This window comes from Pecten maximus, chromosome 1, assembly GCF_902652985.1.
Source record: "Pecten maximus chromosome 1, xPecMax1.1, whole genome shotgun sequence".
NCBI lineage: Eukaryota > Metazoa > Mollusca > Bivalvia > Pectinida > Pectinidae > Pecten > Pecten maximus.
Window position 1 is genome coordinate 33,982,754 of NC_047015.1, and position 19,777 is coordinate 34,002,530.

General features: G+C 37.9%; 1 protein-coding gene across 1 annotated transcript in view; it reads left to right on the forward strand.

Annotated features, from left to right (window-relative positions):
• LOC117331210 (calpain-B-like) overlaps window positions 1-18,803 on the forward strand; it is a 28,423-nt gene extending 9,620 nt beyond the window's left edge. Inside the window, exons 4-21 of the mRNA XM_033889810.1 lie at window positions 1,297-1,398; window positions 1,677-1,830; window positions 2,393-2,570; window positions 2,914-3,000; window positions 3,495-3,580; window positions 3,964-4,041; window positions 4,445-4,538; window positions 4,803-4,890; window positions 5,523-5,671; window positions 8,940-9,157; window positions 9,536-9,569; window positions 9,880-9,997; window positions 10,497-10,558; window positions 10,966-11,034; window positions 11,551-11,629; window positions 12,222-12,338; window positions 13,429-13,484; window positions 16,406-18,803. Of these exons, the coding sequence (XP_033745701.1) occupies window positions 1,297-1,398; window positions 1,677-1,830; window positions 2,393-2,570; window positions 2,914-3,000; window positions 3,495-3,580; window positions 3,964-4,041; window positions 4,445-4,538; window positions 4,803-4,890; window positions 5,523-5,671; window positions 8,940-9,157; window positions 9,536-9,569; window positions 9,880-9,997; window positions 10,497-10,558; window positions 10,966-11,034; window positions 11,551-11,629; window positions 12,222-12,338; window positions 13,429-13,484; window positions 16,406-16,432 (1,796 nt within the window). The 3' untranslated portion in view covers window positions 16,433-18,803. The remainder of the gene's footprint in view (window positions 1-1,296; window positions 1,399-1,676; window positions 1,831-2,392; window positions 2,571-2,913; window positions 3,001-3,494; window positions 3,581-3,963; window positions 4,042-4,444; window positions 4,539-4,802; window positions 4,891-5,522; window positions 5,672-8,939; window positions 9,158-9,535; window positions 9,570-9,879; window positions 9,998-10,496; window positions 10,559-10,965; window positions 11,035-11,550; window positions 11,630-12,221; window positions 12,339-13,428; window positions 13,485-16,405) is intronic.
• Window positions 18,804-19,777: the final 974 nt, after the last annotated feature.

Genomic DNA, 19,777 nt, shown 5'->3' on the forward strand with positions numbered 1-19,777 from the left:
ACAGCTGTTTCATCCTTAATACTAGGGACATCACACAGCTGTTTCACCCTTAATACTAGGGACATCACACAGCTGTTTCATCCTTAATACTAGGGACATCACACAGTTGTTTCATACTTAATACTAGGGACATCACACAGCTGTTTCATCCTTAATACTATGGACATCACACAGCTGTTTCATCCTTAATACTAGGGAAATCACGCAGCTGTTTCATCCTTAATACTAGGGGCATCACACAGCTGTTTCATACTTAATACTAGGGACATCGCACAACTGTTTCATCCTTAATACTTGGGGCATCACACAACTGTTGCATCCTTAATACTAGGGACATCACGCAGCTGTTTCATCCACAATACTAGGGACATCACGCAGCTGTTTCATCCATAATACTAGGGACATCACACAACTGTTTCATCCTTAATACTAGGGACATCACATAAGCTGTTTCATCCTTAATACTAGGGACATCACACAGCTGTTTCATCCTTAATACTAGAGACATCACACAGCTGTTTCATCCTTTTCGTCTTGACAATAATACTAGAGACATCACACAGCTGTTTCATCCTTCTCGTCTTGACAGTAATACTAGGATTATCACACAACTGTTTCCTTCTTCTCGTCTTGTTTATAAATCAATTAGAAATAGGTAAAATCACGATGCCGGGAATCACAAGTTCATTTGTATTGTGAATGATATATTAGTGTTCAAAGTTACAGTTTTAATTACATACTAGTATGCATTTCATTAAAAAATACAATTGATAGAAGTTTAAAGCGTCCTTCAACTCAGTGGTAGAATCTCCTATTGGGTTTCAATATTACCTAGGGTTACATGCCCCGGAGTGTGTGGATTGGGAGACTCTTATTGAGTATGTGGATGGGGAAACTCTTTATGGAGTGTGTGGATGGGGAAACTCTTATGGAGTGTGTGGATGGGGAAACTATTATGGAGTATGTGGATTGGGAGACTCTTATGGAGTATGTGGATGGGGAAACTCTTATGGAGTATGTGGATTGGGAGACTCTTTTTGAGTGTGTGGATGGGGAAACTCTTATGGAGTATGTGGATGGGAAACTATTATGGAGTGTGTGGATGGGGAAACTCTTATTAAGTATGTAGATAAGGAAACTCTAATGGAGTGTGTGTTGGATGAGGAAACTCTAATCCTTCCAGACATCACCTGTGTCCATTGGTAGGGGTACTCTATTTCCGTATTGTAACTTCGTCAATGGTATCATTTATTTGATTGAGACTCTGAATCGTTGTAATATTTGTGTTTTACATAGGAGACTGCTGGTTCATTGCTGGTGCAGCTGTAGTAGCAACCCACGGTAAACTGATAGAACGGGTCGTTCCTAGCGATCAAGATTTCGACGTCGATTATGCAGGTGCGGGACAACTTTCCTTCATATCGGCTTCATACTTTAGCAGATAGGATCATTACAGAGCCGTGTTTTGGTTTCTTTTATTTTTCAATTCTTATTTGACTGGTTTTATTATGTCTTAGTCGTTTTATTCTTCTTTTGTTGCTGTCTTGTTGTTGCAGTAATCATTTTTTGTTTTATCTATCTATTCAATGATAACTTGTCAGATTTCCCTTTAATTTTTACTATTTAATCAAAAACTTTCTCTCCTTCACATTGCGCCTTTACATTTCTATACCTAGGCATATTCCACTTCAACTTTTGGTGGTATGGTAAATGGACGGAGGTGGTTATCGACGATTACCTACCCACAGATGGATTCCGACTTATATACGGGAGGAATAGGGAGCAGCCAGATGAGTTCTGGCCATCACTCCTCGAAAAGGCATACGCCAAGTAAGGAAGTGGTGAAAAGGCATACGCCAAGTAAGAAAGTGGTGAAAAGGCATACGCCAAGTAAGAAAGTGGTGAAAAGGCATACGCCAAGTAAGAAAGTGGTGAAAAGGCATACGCCAAGTAAGAAAGTGGTGAAAAGGCATACGCTAAGTAAGAAAGTTGTGAAAAGGCATACGCCAAGTAAGAAAGTGGTGAAAAGGCATACGCCAAGTAAGAAAGTGGTGAAAAGGCATACGCCAAGTAAGAAAGTGGTGAAAAGGCATACGCCAAGTAAGAAAGTGGTAAATATTGTTACAGGATGTATAACACTTTCGAGAGTAAAAAACTATACTTCGAGATGACGTTCTACAATAACATATAATGAAAGTCGTCCAGAGTTGATATTTCAAGAACTGTGTTTTTAATTGTTTTCCATGACAATATTGTTAAACTCTGTTATGGTACACTATAGCACCATATATACCCGAAAGGAACCATAAAGATGCAATGTTTATATAATATAACACGCTATAATAAATAGATGTGCATTAGAAATGTATAATATTTATCTTGTTGTATTTAGGCTGCGTGGCTGCTACCAAGGGCTTAGTGGCGGGAAACTGGATGATGCCATTATCGATTTGACTGGGGGTATATCGGAGAGAATAGATATGAAAAATAAATCGGATATACCCAATAACCTCTATAACCTCATGTGGAAATGTTATAAAATGAATTCCATGTTAGGAGCAAGCATCAATGTGAGTATATGTCATGCTTAAAGTCAATGTTGTTTTGGAAGCTTAAATTTAGAGATTCCCCGAGACAAAAAATCCATTTTCGCGGATATTGCGAAATGGACATGCTTTTTACAATTCCATTTTCACAGTTTTATTATATTCCTGGAAATCAACTACGCTGTGGTGTATGAAAAGTACATGTATATTGAATGTTCCCTTACAATACCAGTTTACATAATCTAATAATAATATCAACAATGCTGTACCATTCTTTCAAATAATTATTCAGTAACACATATTAAAATATTTAACACCAATGATATGAATACACATATCTTGGATTTGTCTTTAAATCCCACGATAGTTGAAAGGCTCAGACAGTAGACGAGAAGTTGAACTTACAAATGGACTGTTTATGGGCCACGCCTACAGTATAACTGGACTCGCTACAGTGAGTATGAGTTGTACTAATGTATGATGTGAGACGGGCCCGGTACGGGATTGGTGTACATATATCGGTGCCATCAGTTTAAAGCTGTACTTATTGTTGAACAGGCGATTGATTAAGCTTTCTGTTATTTTACTACAATGTATAATATATTTCAACATTAATAAATAACTGCTGCTATCAGAATAAAAGCTGGAGAATAAAGGCATTGCTATTTTCAATGACTAATAGAATCTTCCCCTACCTCGAGGGTTAGACACAGAAATCTCCAACCCGAGAGGTGATATTCCTTGGTGTCTAACTCATGGAGATTTCTTATCGCGTCCTCAAGGTAGATGATAATTTTCTCCGTCATATTATCTTGGGGGTGACAGAGAAATCTTGAACAGGTAAAGCGAGAGACAAATCTATGGATGATGGCAGAAAAATCATTTTTTCCGAAGACAGTATACAGTAATGGCCAGGTTTGATTTTAATATGCATACATTTATAATCAGGTGCCATATCGAGGGATGAACATACAACTGGTCAGACTTAGGAATCCCTGGGGTCGGGACGAATGGAAAGGCGATTGGTCAGACAGGTAACGAACTTTCAGTCGAATTATTTATTGCTAATTCATGAAAAACTACAGATATTTACCACATACAAGCTTAAGTGTAATTTTAAGTGATAATAAATAAAACGAAGACAAGATATGAACAAATAATTGTACAAGGCGAAGAAAATCATGAGTTCCGGAAGTGGAAACGTCTTCAGCTCTATCAACGATTCCCACTTTATAAATCTAGGTCAGATCGCAAAAGTGGTTTGTAAAAAGGACAGTTTTACCTCTTAAGTCGGTTATTGAATGTTTTCTCTTACTATTGATATTAAATATGACATACAGATGTATATTGACATTTGACACGTTTTATACAGTGAAGTCCTGACCTCATTCATATGATGTCATTCTACTATTGACAGGTCTGACCAGATGAAGAGTATGTCACAGGAAGTCCGCAAACAACTGAACATCGTTGTGAGGAATGATGGGGAATTCTGGTAAGTTTCCCGTGATTCCGTAATAGAGTGTTAGCCTTCATCCTTATACTGTATATATGTTATGATAGGCTACTGTTGGGTATGAATATACCGTTTATGACGAAACTCGAAATATCAACAAACGAAATGGTAAGTGTTAAACAAACCCTGAATATCAAATAAGGCATGAAAAAATGAGCATATGACAGATTTATTAGATGGATAGTGAACCTGCTCTCGCACATGTGTTCATTTATTCATATAAAGGATTTAAAAACAACTTCCCTGGGCTAAATATACAATTTTATTATCTTAAAGGCTTCAGGTTGGTCTAATTACATATCCTAGAAAAATGTTTTGCAAAAACCAGTTTTGTCTTTTGGCGTAAGTGGTTTCTGTTGACGTCACGTTTTACTATAACCAGGATGTCATACCACGATCTGCTGCTAAACTTTGACGAGATACAACTGTGTCATCTTCAACCTGATGCTCTGTTGGAGGAGATATCGATTGATGAGGTAAATACATTTAACTTTTATAACAAGTAAAGTTGTTTTATCAATTTAACTTCACCAAAACTGCTGATTGTAATAATAATATATATACTAATATTATAAGATACATGTACGTTTTCGAAATCTGCATACCATGTCGATACAAATTACCCTCAATTTTCTGCATACTAGTTTTATTATAACTGGCTAAGATTGAACTTAATTTTTTTTCTCGGGGAAAAAGATTTCAGGTTATTCAAAGAACATGTGCTTTCATGTGTATTTCAGAGACAGCAGGCATGGCAGATCATGGTGTACCATGATGCGTGGATAAAAGGTGTCACTGCGGGGGGCTGTGGAAACAAACCGCATCAGGGTAAGTTAATGTCTAACATTGGACATTGTTATTGTTATAGAAACAACAACAACCGTTATTACCAGAGTAAATATCTTTGTTATTGATGATACTATACAGAGCTATCAATTGAAGCAATACTAATTAGATAAATGTAGATTGAAAAGAAGCAAATAACCTAAGAAGGTCAATGTATGATAACATTTCAATCAAATTAAAACAGACTTTAACAACATATATCAAGTATTTTAGGACACTGTCTACATATACTACATATTTGATAAGATTCATCTTATTCCGTTTTCGTCAGTCGTAAAAGTAGTTTGTATACGTTACGGTATAGATTTACATTGATTGACTGATCAACACTGTATACATGTGTACAGTTGTACCTGTGATACGGGATCTTTATGAGTACACAACTTTCAGAACAAGAAAAAGGACGTATCTTTCTCTCCCTATATATATATGTAGAATAATGATTTTTAGTTTCAAGTGTTGGGTATTAATGACTTTTAGATACAAATATCTAAATCCATGCAAGGGAATATGATGAAATATATTTCGTATTTCAAAATATAGTGCTTTTAGCATAAAAAGAAAGCCAATAGGTTTCCATGATAAGGAGTGATTTTACCTTTATCCCTAACCAGATCTGTACTGGCGGAACCCCCAGTTCTTTGTGACCCTGAAGGATGTTGATGACAGTGACAGAAGCGACAAGTGTACACTCATCGTGTCCCTCGTGGAAAAGGAGCAGGACAACAGGGGCAGGGTTGCTATGGCCTTCGACATTTACAGGGTACGTGTATAAATGTGATATATGGGGCTATATTTACAGAGCACTTACTGGATATTATATATCAATATATTTATAAGGTACTTTGAATTCAAACATGAATAGCATTACGGTGATGAATGTTATACCAATTTTACTAAACTGTCGTTTAGTGGACGTTATGTATATTCTGTTATGTATAACGAATTTGCATTAAATTCACTCCTTCAGTGCTCCGATTGCTAACGAAAGTAAAGTCTTTAAATGACAACTCTACTGATACAATAACGAATCTAAGAATCGAACCTTAGTATTCATTCAATGTGAGAAGACTAATAGATAATTGTATATAAAGATATTACACCCAGGTACATTAGGGACGTTCTCATTCTTGATTTTCATGATTTAACATAGATTTATTTGATTTTTAGCTCACCTGGACCGAAGGTCCGGTGAGCTTATGTCATGGCGCAGCGTCCGTCGTCCGTCCGTCGTCCGTCCGTCCGTCCGTCCGTCCGTCCGTCGTCCGTCAACATTTGCTTCAAATCGCTACTAGTCAAAAAGTTCTTATTGGATTTTGACCAAATTCGGCCAGAAACATCCTTGGCAGAAGGGGAACAGATTTTGCATAAATGGTGACTCTGACCCCCGAAGGGCCAAAGGGGCGGGGCCCAATAGGGGAAATAGAGGTAATTCCTTTAAATCGCTACTAGTCATAAAGTTATGAATGGATTTGAACCCAATTTGGTCAGAAACATCCTTGGGGGAAGGGGAACAGATTTTGCATAAATGGTAGCTCTGACCCCGGAGGGGCCAAAGGGACGGGGCCCAATAGGGGAAATAGAGGTAATTCCTTTAAAGCGCTACTAGGCATAAAGTTATGAATGGATTTGAACCCAATTTGGTCAGAAACATCCTTGGCAGAAGGGGAACAGATTTTGCATAAATGGTGACTCTGACCCCAGAGGGGCCAAAAGGGCGGGGCCCATTAGGGGAAATAGAGGTAATTCCTTTAAATCGCTACTAGTTGTTAAGTTATGAAGGGATTTGAACCCAATTTGGTCAGAAACATCCTTGGGAGAAGGGGAACAGATTTTGCATAAATGGTGACTCTGACCCCCGAGGGGCCAAAGGGGCGGGGCCCAATAGGGGAAATAGAGGTAATTCCTTTAAATCGCTACTTGTCATAAAGTTATGAATGGATTTGAACCCAATTTGGTCAGAAACATCCTTGGGGGAAGGGGAACAGATTTTGCATAAATGGTGACTCTGACCCCCGAGGGGCCAAAGGGGCGGGGCCCAATAGGGGAAATAGAGGTAATTCCTTTGAATCACTACTAGTCATAAAGTTATGAATGGATTTGAACCCAATTTGGTCAGAAACATCCTTGGGGGAAGAAGAACAGATTTTGCATAAATGGTGACTCTGACCGCAAAGGGGCCAAAGGGGCGGGGCCCAATAGGGGAAATAGAGGTAATTCCTTTAAATCGCTACTAGTCATAAAGATTTGAATGGATTTGAACCCAAGTTGGTCAGAAGCATCCTTTGGGGAAGGGGAACAGATTTTGCATAAATGGTAGCTCTGACCCCAGAGGGGCCAAAGGGGCGGGGCCCAATAGGGGAAATAGAGGTAATTCCTTTAAATCGCTACTTGTCATAAAATTATGAATGGATTTGAACCCAATTTGGTCAGAAACATCCTTGGCAGAAGGGGAACAGATTTTGCATAAATGGTGACTCTGACCCCAGAGGGGCCAAAAGGGCGGGGCCCATTAGGGGAAATAGAGGTAATTCCTTTAAATCGCTACTAGTTGTTAAGTTATGAAGGGATTTGAACCCAATTTGGTCAGAAACATCCTTGGGAGAAGGGGAACAGATTTTGCATAAATGGTGACTCTGACCCCCGAGGGGCCAAAGGGACGGGGCCCAATAGGTGAAATAGAGGTAATTCCTTTAAATCGCTACTTGTCATAAAGTTATGAATGGATTTGAACCCAATTTGGTCAGAAACATCCTTGGGGGAAGGGAAACAGATTTTGCATAAATGGTGACTCTGACCCCCGAGGGGCCAAAGATGCGGGGCCCAATAGGGGAAATAGAGGTAATTCCTTTGAATCACTACTAGTCATAAAGTTATGAATGGATTTGAACCCAATTTGGTCAGAAACATCCTTCGGGGAAGAAGAACAGATTTTGCATAAATGGTGACTCTGACCGCAAAGGGGCCAAAGGGGCGGGGCCCAATAGGGGAAATAGAGGTAATTCCTTTAAATCGCTACTAGTCATAAAGATTTGAATGGATTTGAACCCAAGTTGGTCAGAAGCATCCTTTGGGGAAGGGGAACAGATTTTGCATAAATGGTAGCTCTGACCCCAGAGGGGCCAAAGGGGCGGGGCCCAATAGGGGAAATAGAGGTAATTCCTTTAAATCGCTACTTGTCATAAAATTATGAATGGATTTGAACCCAATTTGGTCAGAAACATCCTTGGTGGAAGGGGAACAGATTGTGCATAAATGGTGACTCTGACCCCCGAGGGGCCAAAAGGGCGGGGCCCAATAGGTGAAATAGAGGTAATTCCTTTGAATCGCTACTAGTCATAAAGTTATGAATGGATTTGAACCCAATTTGGTCAGAAACATCCTTGGGGGAAGAAGAACAGATTTTGCATAAATGGTGACTCTGACCCCAAAGGGGCCAAAAGGGCGGGGCCCAATAGGGGAAATAGAGGTAATTCCTTTAAATCGCTACTAGTTATTAAGTTATGAATGGATTTGAACCCAATTTGGTCAGAAACATCCTTGGGGAAGGGGAAGAGATATTGCATAAATGGTGACTCTGACTCGAAAGGGGCGGGGCCCAATAGGGGAAATAGGGGTAATTATTTTAAATCGCTACTTATCATAAAGTTATGAATGGATTTGAACCCAATTTAATTAGAAACATCCTTGGGGGAAGAAGAACAGATTTTGCATAAATGGTGACTCTGACCCCCGAGGGGCCAAAGGGGCGGGGCCCAATAGGTGAAATAGAGGTAATTCCTTTGAATCACTACTAGTCATAAAGTGAGGAATGCATGTTCTAAAAGCAATTCTTGAGGTCTTTCAGACCTTAGAGAGTCAGGACTTCATTAATCTTTAAAGCAGTTTGGATTCCCACACTATAACCATATATAGCATTGTTAGAGATTAACAAATAAAACAAATTGAATATGAACATTATTTTGACATTTGGCCTAATCCAACCAGGTGAGCGATGCAGGCCCCATGGGCCTCTTGTTTAATGTTTACAGCTTAAGAAGTCACAGAAAAAACCATTGGATGGTGATTCTGTTTCAAGAAATGCTCTTCACCAGGGAAAGTCTTCTGGTTCATACGAATTTTATAGAGAGAAAACGAAACGGTTTGACCTTTCACCCGGAACTTACGTGGTCATCCCTAGTACGTTTTATCCAAACGTGGAGGCACAGTTCATGTTACGATTTTTCTCGGAGAAACCTGCTGAAAGTGGGTGGGTACTCAACATAACCATTGCATACTTTTCCTAACAATCAGGACACGTCTTAGACCTTCGCGACTAATATGAAAACAACAATAAAAATCCCCATAAGTCAATCCATACGTAGTGCTTATTGTGCTTTTATCACTAATATGATTGCGATTTTCTTTGTTCTAATATTAGAAGTCGTGCGAAGTACTTCCCATAACTTTTTAAGTCTACTTTCGATTATTATAAGCATCAATGACTGATAAAGATATGCATCCCTGGTCATTGCAAGCATGGTGCGCCATTCTCAATGTCTACAGTGAGTAGTACTCTGTCGCTATACCAAGTTATCGTCATTTAACACGGTTAAAATGTGATTAAGGTGGTTTTATCATTCCACAGTGTCTTGGATGAAGAATCTGGGCCCGGACCATCCGTGAGTACTTCGTTATAGCGGTTCATATCAATTATGGACATTCTACAGATGTAGTCATTAAGGCGTTCAATGTTAATGTTTTGTATCAAAAGTACCAGGAACGGTATTTCTGTTTTCGTTTATCGTGATTATAATGAGCAAACGTTTATATAAGCGTATCGATTATATCAAATAAATGATTTTGAATCCAATGGTCTTATTTAACAAAAGTACATGCAATTTCATTATCGCAAATGAAATTATCAATTTCTCATTTACAGTCGCTATATATGTATGTAAATAATCCCCCATGTAATTTGCCACTTTTCAGACGGGCCCTCCTCCAGTAGAAGATCCTACAAAAGCTATTTTCAGAAGATGTACTAAAGAAGACGGAAAGATGTATGCAAGAGAACTAAAGAAGTTTTTATCGGAACTCACCATTCTTGGTAAGGACACATTTCGTTATGCTGTCTTTTGTAATTACCAAGTTCGGTATGTCTTGACACTATTTGTCAAAATATGGCAACGAAGAAACGAAGAATGTTTTATTTGGGATATTAGGATACTTTTAATGCAAAGTTAATATTTGGATTTTTAAAACGTACTTGCAGGCCATTTACAATGTGTCCGCTCAACTCTTTAATTGCTATGCAATTTTTATTTTCATTTCAAATTTTCGCGGTTTACCAAACATTTGAAGCAAATGTATGTATATTTTTGCAGAAATCATTAATAATAATTGTATCTATTATTTTTATTTCAAGTTAACTTTTTTGCTATTTTGTTCTATCCTTGAGAATTGAGTAAAAATGTAACCGTTAGAAACATCCTTTACGGTATAATTCCATATAAAATGCACTTCTCAGAACCAATATAACAACGTTGTACGCGTATATTATAATGCTAACATTTATATTTGTATGAATATAAGTTTATTTGTTGCAGAACACAAGGAACCGATTAAATTTAGCACTGAAACGTGTAGAAGTCTAGTAACTCTGATGGATGTATCCTTTCAACGTTACTTAGCACGCCAATGTGCGCATGGCCGCAAAAGCGTCTTCCGCTGACAACCGCAACGTGTTTTCTGATTAAACTAAGATAAAAAAAATAAGATCATTGAAAAAGTTTTTAAATAATAATAAATTACTGCTTTTTTTTTTGGCTTAATGTCGTCTGTTTTTTTAATGCCATTTAGATAACATTATATATACAGTAATATCACTAAGATTTCAGGAACCTTTCTTTAGGCCGGCTAAAAATACACGCTAAATAAGACAGTCGCTATAAATAATATACAAGTTTTACGCTATATTTGATTGCAAAGTCATCAAGATATCAGGGAAAATGGATTTAACTTGAAATTATGGTGTTATGGCATGACACTTTGATAATAACCTTTAACATTGTCTAGAGGAATCGTTCAGGAGCTCTGGACTACGACGAGGCTATAAAGGCCTGGAAAGAGATCCAAGGATTCAGGGTAAGTCTGAGCTACCCTCGCCATTAGAATTATATTTCAATAAAGCTGGTTTCAATAATACCTTTATTTGACTGAAATAAATGTATGTACAACTTTATTGTTGAATTCATCGTGGTTTTGTACAACTATACTGTTGAATTCACCGTGTTTTTGTACGACTTTGTACGACGACTAGTATACTTTTGAATTCTTCGTGTTTTTGTGCGATTATACTGTTGAATTCACATTGTTTTTTGTTCAATTATACTGTTGAGTTCACCGTGTTTTTGTACGACGATACTGTTGAATTCACCGTGTTTTTGTTCTACTATACTGTTGAATTCATCGTGTTTTTGTACGACTATACTGTTGAATTCACCGTGTTTTTGTTAAACTATACTGTTGAATTCACCGTGTTTTTGTACGACTTTGTACGACGACTTGTGTACATTTGAATTCTTCGTGTTTTTGTTCAAATATACTGTTGAATTCACCGTGTTTTTGTACCACTATACTGTTGTATTCGTTTTATTGCAGGCTGTATTCAACCAGTCTGACGTTGATGCATCTGGCAATGTTAATACGTACGAACTTGGGAAAATGTTTACTAAACTAGGTAAAATGACCAATAGGAGACAATGTTGGTTTTAATCAATTGTGTTGAAAATAAAAGACTTTAAATATTCACGTTAAACAAAACATAGCACAAGGTTTAGAACAAAACTAGTAAATGAAAATGATTTTATCAGACTCCGGAATAGCAGTTCAAACAAGTAAATATGTCTGACTTTGATATTACTTACAACTGCTCCATGTGTGTACCGAAAACATATTTCATTATATTTAAAGGAAAAATATGGCAAAACATCACTCTCTCGCTAAACCTTTTTAAATTGGTAAAGGTACATATGAAAGCTCTTTATCATCCTGATATTAATAGATACAAGTATTACACTTTGTAATATGATACAGTAATAAGCAAGCTAGTTACAATCGAGCTGTACCCACGTTATTTTACTTTGTAATATGATACAGTAACAATCAAGCTAGTTACAATAGAGCTGTACCCACGTTATTACACTTTGTAATATGATACAGTAATAATCAAGCTAGTTACAATAGAGCTGTACCCACGTTATTACACTTTGTAATATGATACAGTAATAATCAAGCTAGTTACAATAGAGCTGTACCCACGTTATTTCCAGGATTCCCTATCAGTAGAATGGTGCTGACAGGGATCGTACGACGATATGGTGGAAGGGACAACACCATATCCCTGCCTGACTTCATTGTTATCTTGTGCAAATTAACAGTAATGTATAGTAAGTAACACAAAATATATATAATATTACCTGATTGTTTCCATCATCCGTAATGTATGTTAATCAGCTGTATGTCACGTGATAAAAGCTTGGATATCATTGACTGTTTTTGTGTTGTTTAGTGTAGAACGTTTTGGTTTCCTTTAAATACGTCTTTCAAAGGAAGCATCTTTATGTATGCCATCAAATTGTTCAAATTCAAATTAATGTTATTCCCTTTTCACATACAGACATACATTCGTATATAAATATATCAAATTCTTAATTGGCATAGTCACATTTTATCACTAGATTGTCGTGTTATTTTCTCCTTCGTTTTAGAGACCTCTGAGTAGCTAAACCAATGTATTCTCAGCTTCCAGTTCGGAGCACGCCACACTGTAGTTTGGGGTGGAGAATAGATATGCTATGCATCATTGTTTTAGATTGTTTGATTTATGAAACCTAAAAGTTTGTGGCAAGTTTAAGTTATGTCTTTCGAATTAGAATTTGATTCAAGATTCTTTTAATCCCCGTTATCCCAATTAGTTTCACAAATATTACAACATGCCTTCTTTCCTGTCTCATTTTGAAATCAGCTCGACTTGCTGTTCATTGTGTCATTGATTCATTATCATTTTACACTGTCGCGATAGACAATATTACACGAGTTGGCTTACACAACAGCCAAGTGACAAAGGATTATTTAGTCACAACAAAATAAAAATCCCTCGGCAACCGAGAAACAAATTGTAATCTCTACCTCCCCCCCCCCCCCCCATAAGCATCTTTCTTTGTGTATTTGGTAAGGCTTTAAACCCCTGAAAATGTTAACGTGTAGCAACAAAATTATTAATGGAATATATAGCATCTTTGTCTGCGGTGCACTGTTACAGCATTTTAATTTTTACAAAGAGTGCCTTGTAGTCTTTTGCTCCCCCTCCTTTGGCCTTATATGTACCTTGATTTTGGTATCTCTTCGACACCTGTCATATATGACTATGGTCGTTGATGTCTCCCTAGACACCCGTCCTACATGGCCTTGGCTGTTAGGATGACATTAAACGCCTAAGACGAAGCAGTTTAAGTTGTATTCTCTTCACAATTTCAGGTATATATCAAGACCAGTCAGATGGAGCTGATACAGCCAAGTTCAGCATGAATGAGGTATGTACACGACTTTACTTTGAGCACAAAATTGTGATCAGTTACAAATGAAACATATCTTAGCTAATACGTTTATTTAACATGTGTTTATTGATGGTTAAATTAGCAATGTTGAGGTGAGGTAATTCGACTGGGTTTTTTGTTACCAACCGACGCCCTTGTTACAATCCGATCCCCATCATTTACCACCCGACTCCCTTGTTACCATCAGACTCCCTTGTTACCACCCGACTCCCTTGTTACCATCCGACTCCCTTGTTACCATCCGATCCCCATCATTTACCATCCGACTCCCTTGTTACCATCCGATCCCCATCATTTACCACCCGACTCCCTTGTTACCACCCGACTCCCTTGTTACCATCCGATCCCCATCATTTACCACCCGACTCCCTTGTTACCATCCGATCCCCTTGTTACCATCCGATCCCCATCATTTACCACCCGACTCCCTTGTTACCACCCGACTCCCTTGTTACCACCCGACTCCCTTGTTACCATCCGATCCCCATCATTTACCACCCGACTCCCTTGTTACCACCCGACTCCCTTGTTACCATCCGATCCCCGTCATTTACCACCCGACTCCCTTGTTACCATCCGATCCCCATCATTTACCACCCGACTCCCTTGTTACCACCCGACTCCCTTGTTACCATCCGATCCCCATCATTTACCACCCGACTCCCTTGTTACCATCCGACTCCCTTGTTACCTTCCGACTCCCTTGTTACCATCCGATCCCCATCATTTACCACCCGACTCCCTTGTTACCACCAGACTCCCTTGTTACCACCCGACTCCCTTGTTACCATCCGATCCCCATCATTTACCACCCGACTCCCTTGTTACCATCCGATCCCCATCATTTACCACCCGACTCCCTTGTTACCATCCGATCTCCATCATTTACCACCCGACTCCCTTGTTACCATCCGACTCCCTTGTTACCATCCGATCCCCATCATTTACCACCCGACTCCCTTGTTACCACCAGACTCCCTTGTTACCACCCGACTCCCTTGTTACCATCCGATCTCCATCATTTACCACCCGACTCCCTTGTTACCTTCCGACTCCCTTGTTACCATCCGATCCCCATCATTTACCACCCGACTCCCTTGTTACCACCAGACTCCCTTGTTACCACCCGACTCCCTTGTTACCATCCGATCTCCATCATTTACCACCCGACTCCCTTGTTACCATCCGATCCCCATCATTTACCACCCGACTCCCTTGTTACCATCCGACTCCCTTGTTACCACCCGACTCCCTTGTTACCTTCCGATCCCCATCATTTACCACCCGACTCCCTTGTTACCGTTCTATCCCCATCATTTACCACCCGATCCCCATCATTTACCACCAGACTCCCTTGTTACCGTTCTATCCCCGTCATTTACCACCCGACTCCCTTGTTACCATCCGATCCCCATCATTTACCACCCGACTCCCTTGTTACCATCCGACTCCCTTGTTACCATCCGATCTCCATCATTTACCACCCGACTCCATTGTTACCATCCGACTCCCTTGTTACCATCCGATCCCTACATTTACCATCCGACTCCCTTGTTACCATCCGATCCCCATCATTTACCACCCGACTCCCTTGTAACCATCCGATCCCCATCATTTACCACCCGACTCCCTTGTTACCGTTCTATCCCCATCATTTACCACCCGATCCCCATCATTTACCACCAGACTCCCTTGTTACCGTTCTATCCCCGTCATTTACCACCCGACTCCCTTGTTACCATCCGATCCCCATCATTTACCACCCGACTCCCTTGTTACCATCCGACTCCCTTGTTACCATCCGATCTCCATCATTTACCACCCGACTCCATTGTTACCATCCGACTCCCTTGTTACCATCCGATCCCTACATTTACCATCCGACTCCCTTGTTACCATCCGATCCCCATCATTTACCACCCGACTCCCTTGTTACCATCCGATCCCCATCATTTACCACCCGACTCCCTTGTTACCACCAGACTCCCTTGTTACCACCCGACTCCCCGTCATTTACCACCAGACTCCCTTGTTACCCACCGACTCCCTTGTTACCCACCGACTCCCTTGTTACCACCCGACTCCCTTGTTACCACCAGACTCTCTTGTTACCATCCGATCCCCATCATTTACCACCCGACTCCATTGTTACCACCCGACTCCCTTGTTACCATCCGATCTCCATCATTTACCACCCGACTCCATTGTTACCACCAGACTCCCTTGTTACCATCCGATCCCCATCATTTACCACCAGACTCCCTTGTTACCATCCGATCCCCATCATTTACCACCCGACTCCCTTGTAACCATCCGATCCCCATCATTTACCACCCGACTCCATTGTTACCACCAGACTCCCTTGTTACCATCCGATCCCCATCATTTACCACCCGACTCCCTTGTTACCACCCGACTCCCTTGTTACCACCCGACTCCCTTGTTACCACCCGACTCCCTTGTTACCATCCGATCCCCATCATTTACCACCCGACTCCCTTGTTACCACCAGACTCCCTTGTTACCGTTCTATCCCCATCATTTTGAGAAACCCCGTCAAATCCTAAAATGTAGGTAACGACACTAAGCCAAAGACCGATTGTGACATATATTATAGATATGTGTCATAATCGCTTTATTAACTTATGAGCGTGCTAAACACCCATGCATAATGCAGTGTAATTAATGTTTGGCTCTACTGTAGACTCTAAACATGTATTGAAAAGTGCCGACATCTTAAGTCTTGTGTACAATCCTGTCTGAATAGACGTTCTCATTATCATTCTACCTGTTCAAGGTGTTCACGAAAATCTTTTGTTCATATTTAACTTTGTTTCATAAATTTTGAATATTATCATTCTTTACACGTGATCATCATCTTGTTGATTTGTTTACAGTTTCTGTATAACTCCATGTTCTGTTGACGGATGACGTCATACACAGTGTGAGCTGTCGGAAGTCTTTACAACAAAGATCACCAATAGATATCCGTGATCACACCCCAGTGTTCACGTGTACATGGCTGGACGAGAAATTTTAAGAGACTTTATTGACTGTTACAGAATGTCGATGACCAGTTACCATCAAAATTGGAAAAGAGACTAATGGTTATCAAATTAATTAGGAAACGTATTGTATTTCTGTCAAAATAGCGGCTTTTAGTTGTGTGCATTAGTCTCATGAGGAGTATAAAACTTCGGGTTTAACCGTTTAAGTGAATCTATAAAATTAACATGACAAATTATAAGATATGATATATTTGTTTTATATAAACTTGTGGTTTAACCAGTAGAATCTAAAAATTAATATGCTAAGTTATTAGATGTGATATATTTGTTTTTATAGCTTTTAGTCTGCTATTTGTCCTCAGGTACTAACTTACGCAATATTTGATACAGGCTGGGTTTTCTAATTATAGATACCATTTGTCATACAGATGGAAAGCTAATGATATCGTATAGTGGATGCTGAAATGGTATAACTGTTCTCTATGTATCTTATATTAAAATGTATGATAAAGAAAAGACGACATAGAAATATATCTACCCCATATACAGTTTATATTTCTCAGTTATTCAGTCATTGATCAGAGGTGCAAGTGTCTAACAATCAGGACGTAATTTCATTGGCTAATTCACTATGACATCACGTCATGTTAGTCTTACTTCATGATGACATCTTCCATTGGGACGTCATGACAAAGAATTTTTCTCGATCGGAAATAGAAATAATGTTTTTGACAAGAGAAACGTGTTTTTCACGTATGGGATAAAATCACCCCTTTACCTGCGATGACTGGCCAGTTGCGTTTATATAAGGCTAATTAGGTCCCATTATTTTCATAACTTACCCAGATAATTAATTATCTTTGACGGCATCATATTTCTGCAGAACATATAGTGTTGTCGTTAACCGTGATCATTAACAGATTGTACTGCAATCAAAAGAACTATCTGGTCATATACCGTGTTTAAGTGTATTATATATTTTTTTTCTAAAACATAAATAGATGAATGATAAATTGTTAACATTTGATTAAATAACGGAGCTTCTCTCTCCAGTCAGCCATTTTAGGAAAATGACGTGCCATCGACATCTGAAATTCCTACATACATTGTAATGGCCAGACTTCAGGGAAATCATCCAATATTAGTGAATTTGCAAAGTAACTCACCGAGATGGTTTTTTTTTGAGTTAATCAGTGAGATATTTTGACTAATTGAATCTGTGGGATATTTTGTTTGATTAAACCAGACATATTTTGACTAATTAAATTAAATATTTTATTTTGCTTGATTTAATTGGCTTAACATTTTATTTGATTAAATTAGTGAGAAAATTAGTTTGATTAAATCGGCGAGATATTTTGCTTGATTAAATGAGAGATATTTGTTTGATTAAATCAGCGAGATATTTTGTTTGATTAAATCAGAGATTTTTTGTTTGATTAAATCGGCGAGATATTTTGCTCGATTAAATCATAGAGATATTTTGTTTAATTAAATCGGGATATATTTTGCTTGATTAAATCAGAGATTTATTTTGTTTGATTAAAACAAAGAGATATTTGTTTGATTTTATCGGTGAGATATTTTGTTTGATTAAATCGGCGAGATATTTTGTTTAATCTAATAGGCGAGATATTTGTTAATTAATCGGCGAGATATTTTGTTTTATTGAATCAGAGATATTTGTTGATTAAATCGGCGAGATATTTTGTTTGATTAAATCAGAAAGATATTTGTTTGATTAAATCAGTGAGAAATTTTGTTTAATCCAATAGGCGAGATATTTGTTAATTAATAGGCGAGATATTTTGTTTGATTAAATCGGCGAGATATTTGTTTGATGAAATCGGCGAGATATTTTGTATGATTAAATCAGAGAGATATTTGTTGATTAAATAGGAGAGATATTTTGTTTAATTAAATCGGGATATATTTTGCTTGATTAAATCATATTTATTTTTGTTTGATTAAATCAGAGATATTTGTTTGATTCCATGTCTCAATCATTGACATTTTTAACAATTATTTACTGTTTTGCATAATAAATAGAAATGCTTTTTATCTTATTATTCTTTACGTTTCTTTCTTTTTCTCTCTCCAAGATTGTGACTTTTTTGGGGCAGCTGAGGTGTTAGATACATACATTTATTTTTATAAGAGGGAAATTATGTGATGTGTTACGTATTTCAGATGCGTATCAGGAATGTTTTGCATATAGCCGAAGATATCCTTTGTAACAATTTATGATTTTAAAAGAATTGTTTTCAATAAAGATTTTTAAATTTTACTTGAAACTGTTTTTGCTTTGATTTAGATATCTTAAGACTTGTATAGCCACTTTCAATATGTGACTAACAGCCATAGTCTATTGATCTGTCTATATGCTTCTCATTAAGAAGTACACCTAAATTGTTTCCAAACTTCTTTATTATAAGAATTCTAACCTCTAGGATCTCTTTCTAATGCAATTTTATATCCATTAGTTGGCAAATATTGAATACATTATTAAATTTATATTGTAAGTTTTTTTTAAACCCTCAGTTATTTAAATTAAAAAAATCCTTTTAATGTTCATTCTACATCTTCACATAAATAAAGTCCTGTCGGACACAATAATGGCTAGTTAAACATATGCCATAATGTTAAGCATTTCATGAAATGTCAAAAGAATCAAGAAATTGTTGTTATCAGCTGAAATGTGATATAGTATAAGATACATATGGATTGTGTGGAAAACTACACCAGATAGGAAATCATTGATGTTCAGTTAACTACCATCATCCCCATTATTGAAAGAAAAACATAAGCACCTGGAAATTCAAAACTGAAACGCTTGTCTCTTGACTCTTTCCTGAAGCACACTTGACTTCCTATCTATCTGTCAGGAGTATGGATACTGGTTCAGAATATTTATAAGTTATAACCAATACCAAAACTGTATAGTCCTGATTAAATTAGCAGGATTGTGTACCTCATAAAAGTTATATACACTGTATATACATTTTTTTGTATATATATATTTGTTTAGGACCAGCATGATTTTCCCTGACTTCTGTTTGGATTCCCACACAACTGGTCCCTCGAACAAAACAGTACATACGGTGCAGTTTTATATTAATTATTCGGTGTATATATGTATGTGTGTGTGTTTCTAGGTATATATTTAAAGGAGTTATTCTGTGGTCTTTTTAACATTCCAACAATCCATTACAAATTAATGTACACCATGCATTATTGTTGTATATTGAATTTTTTCCAATG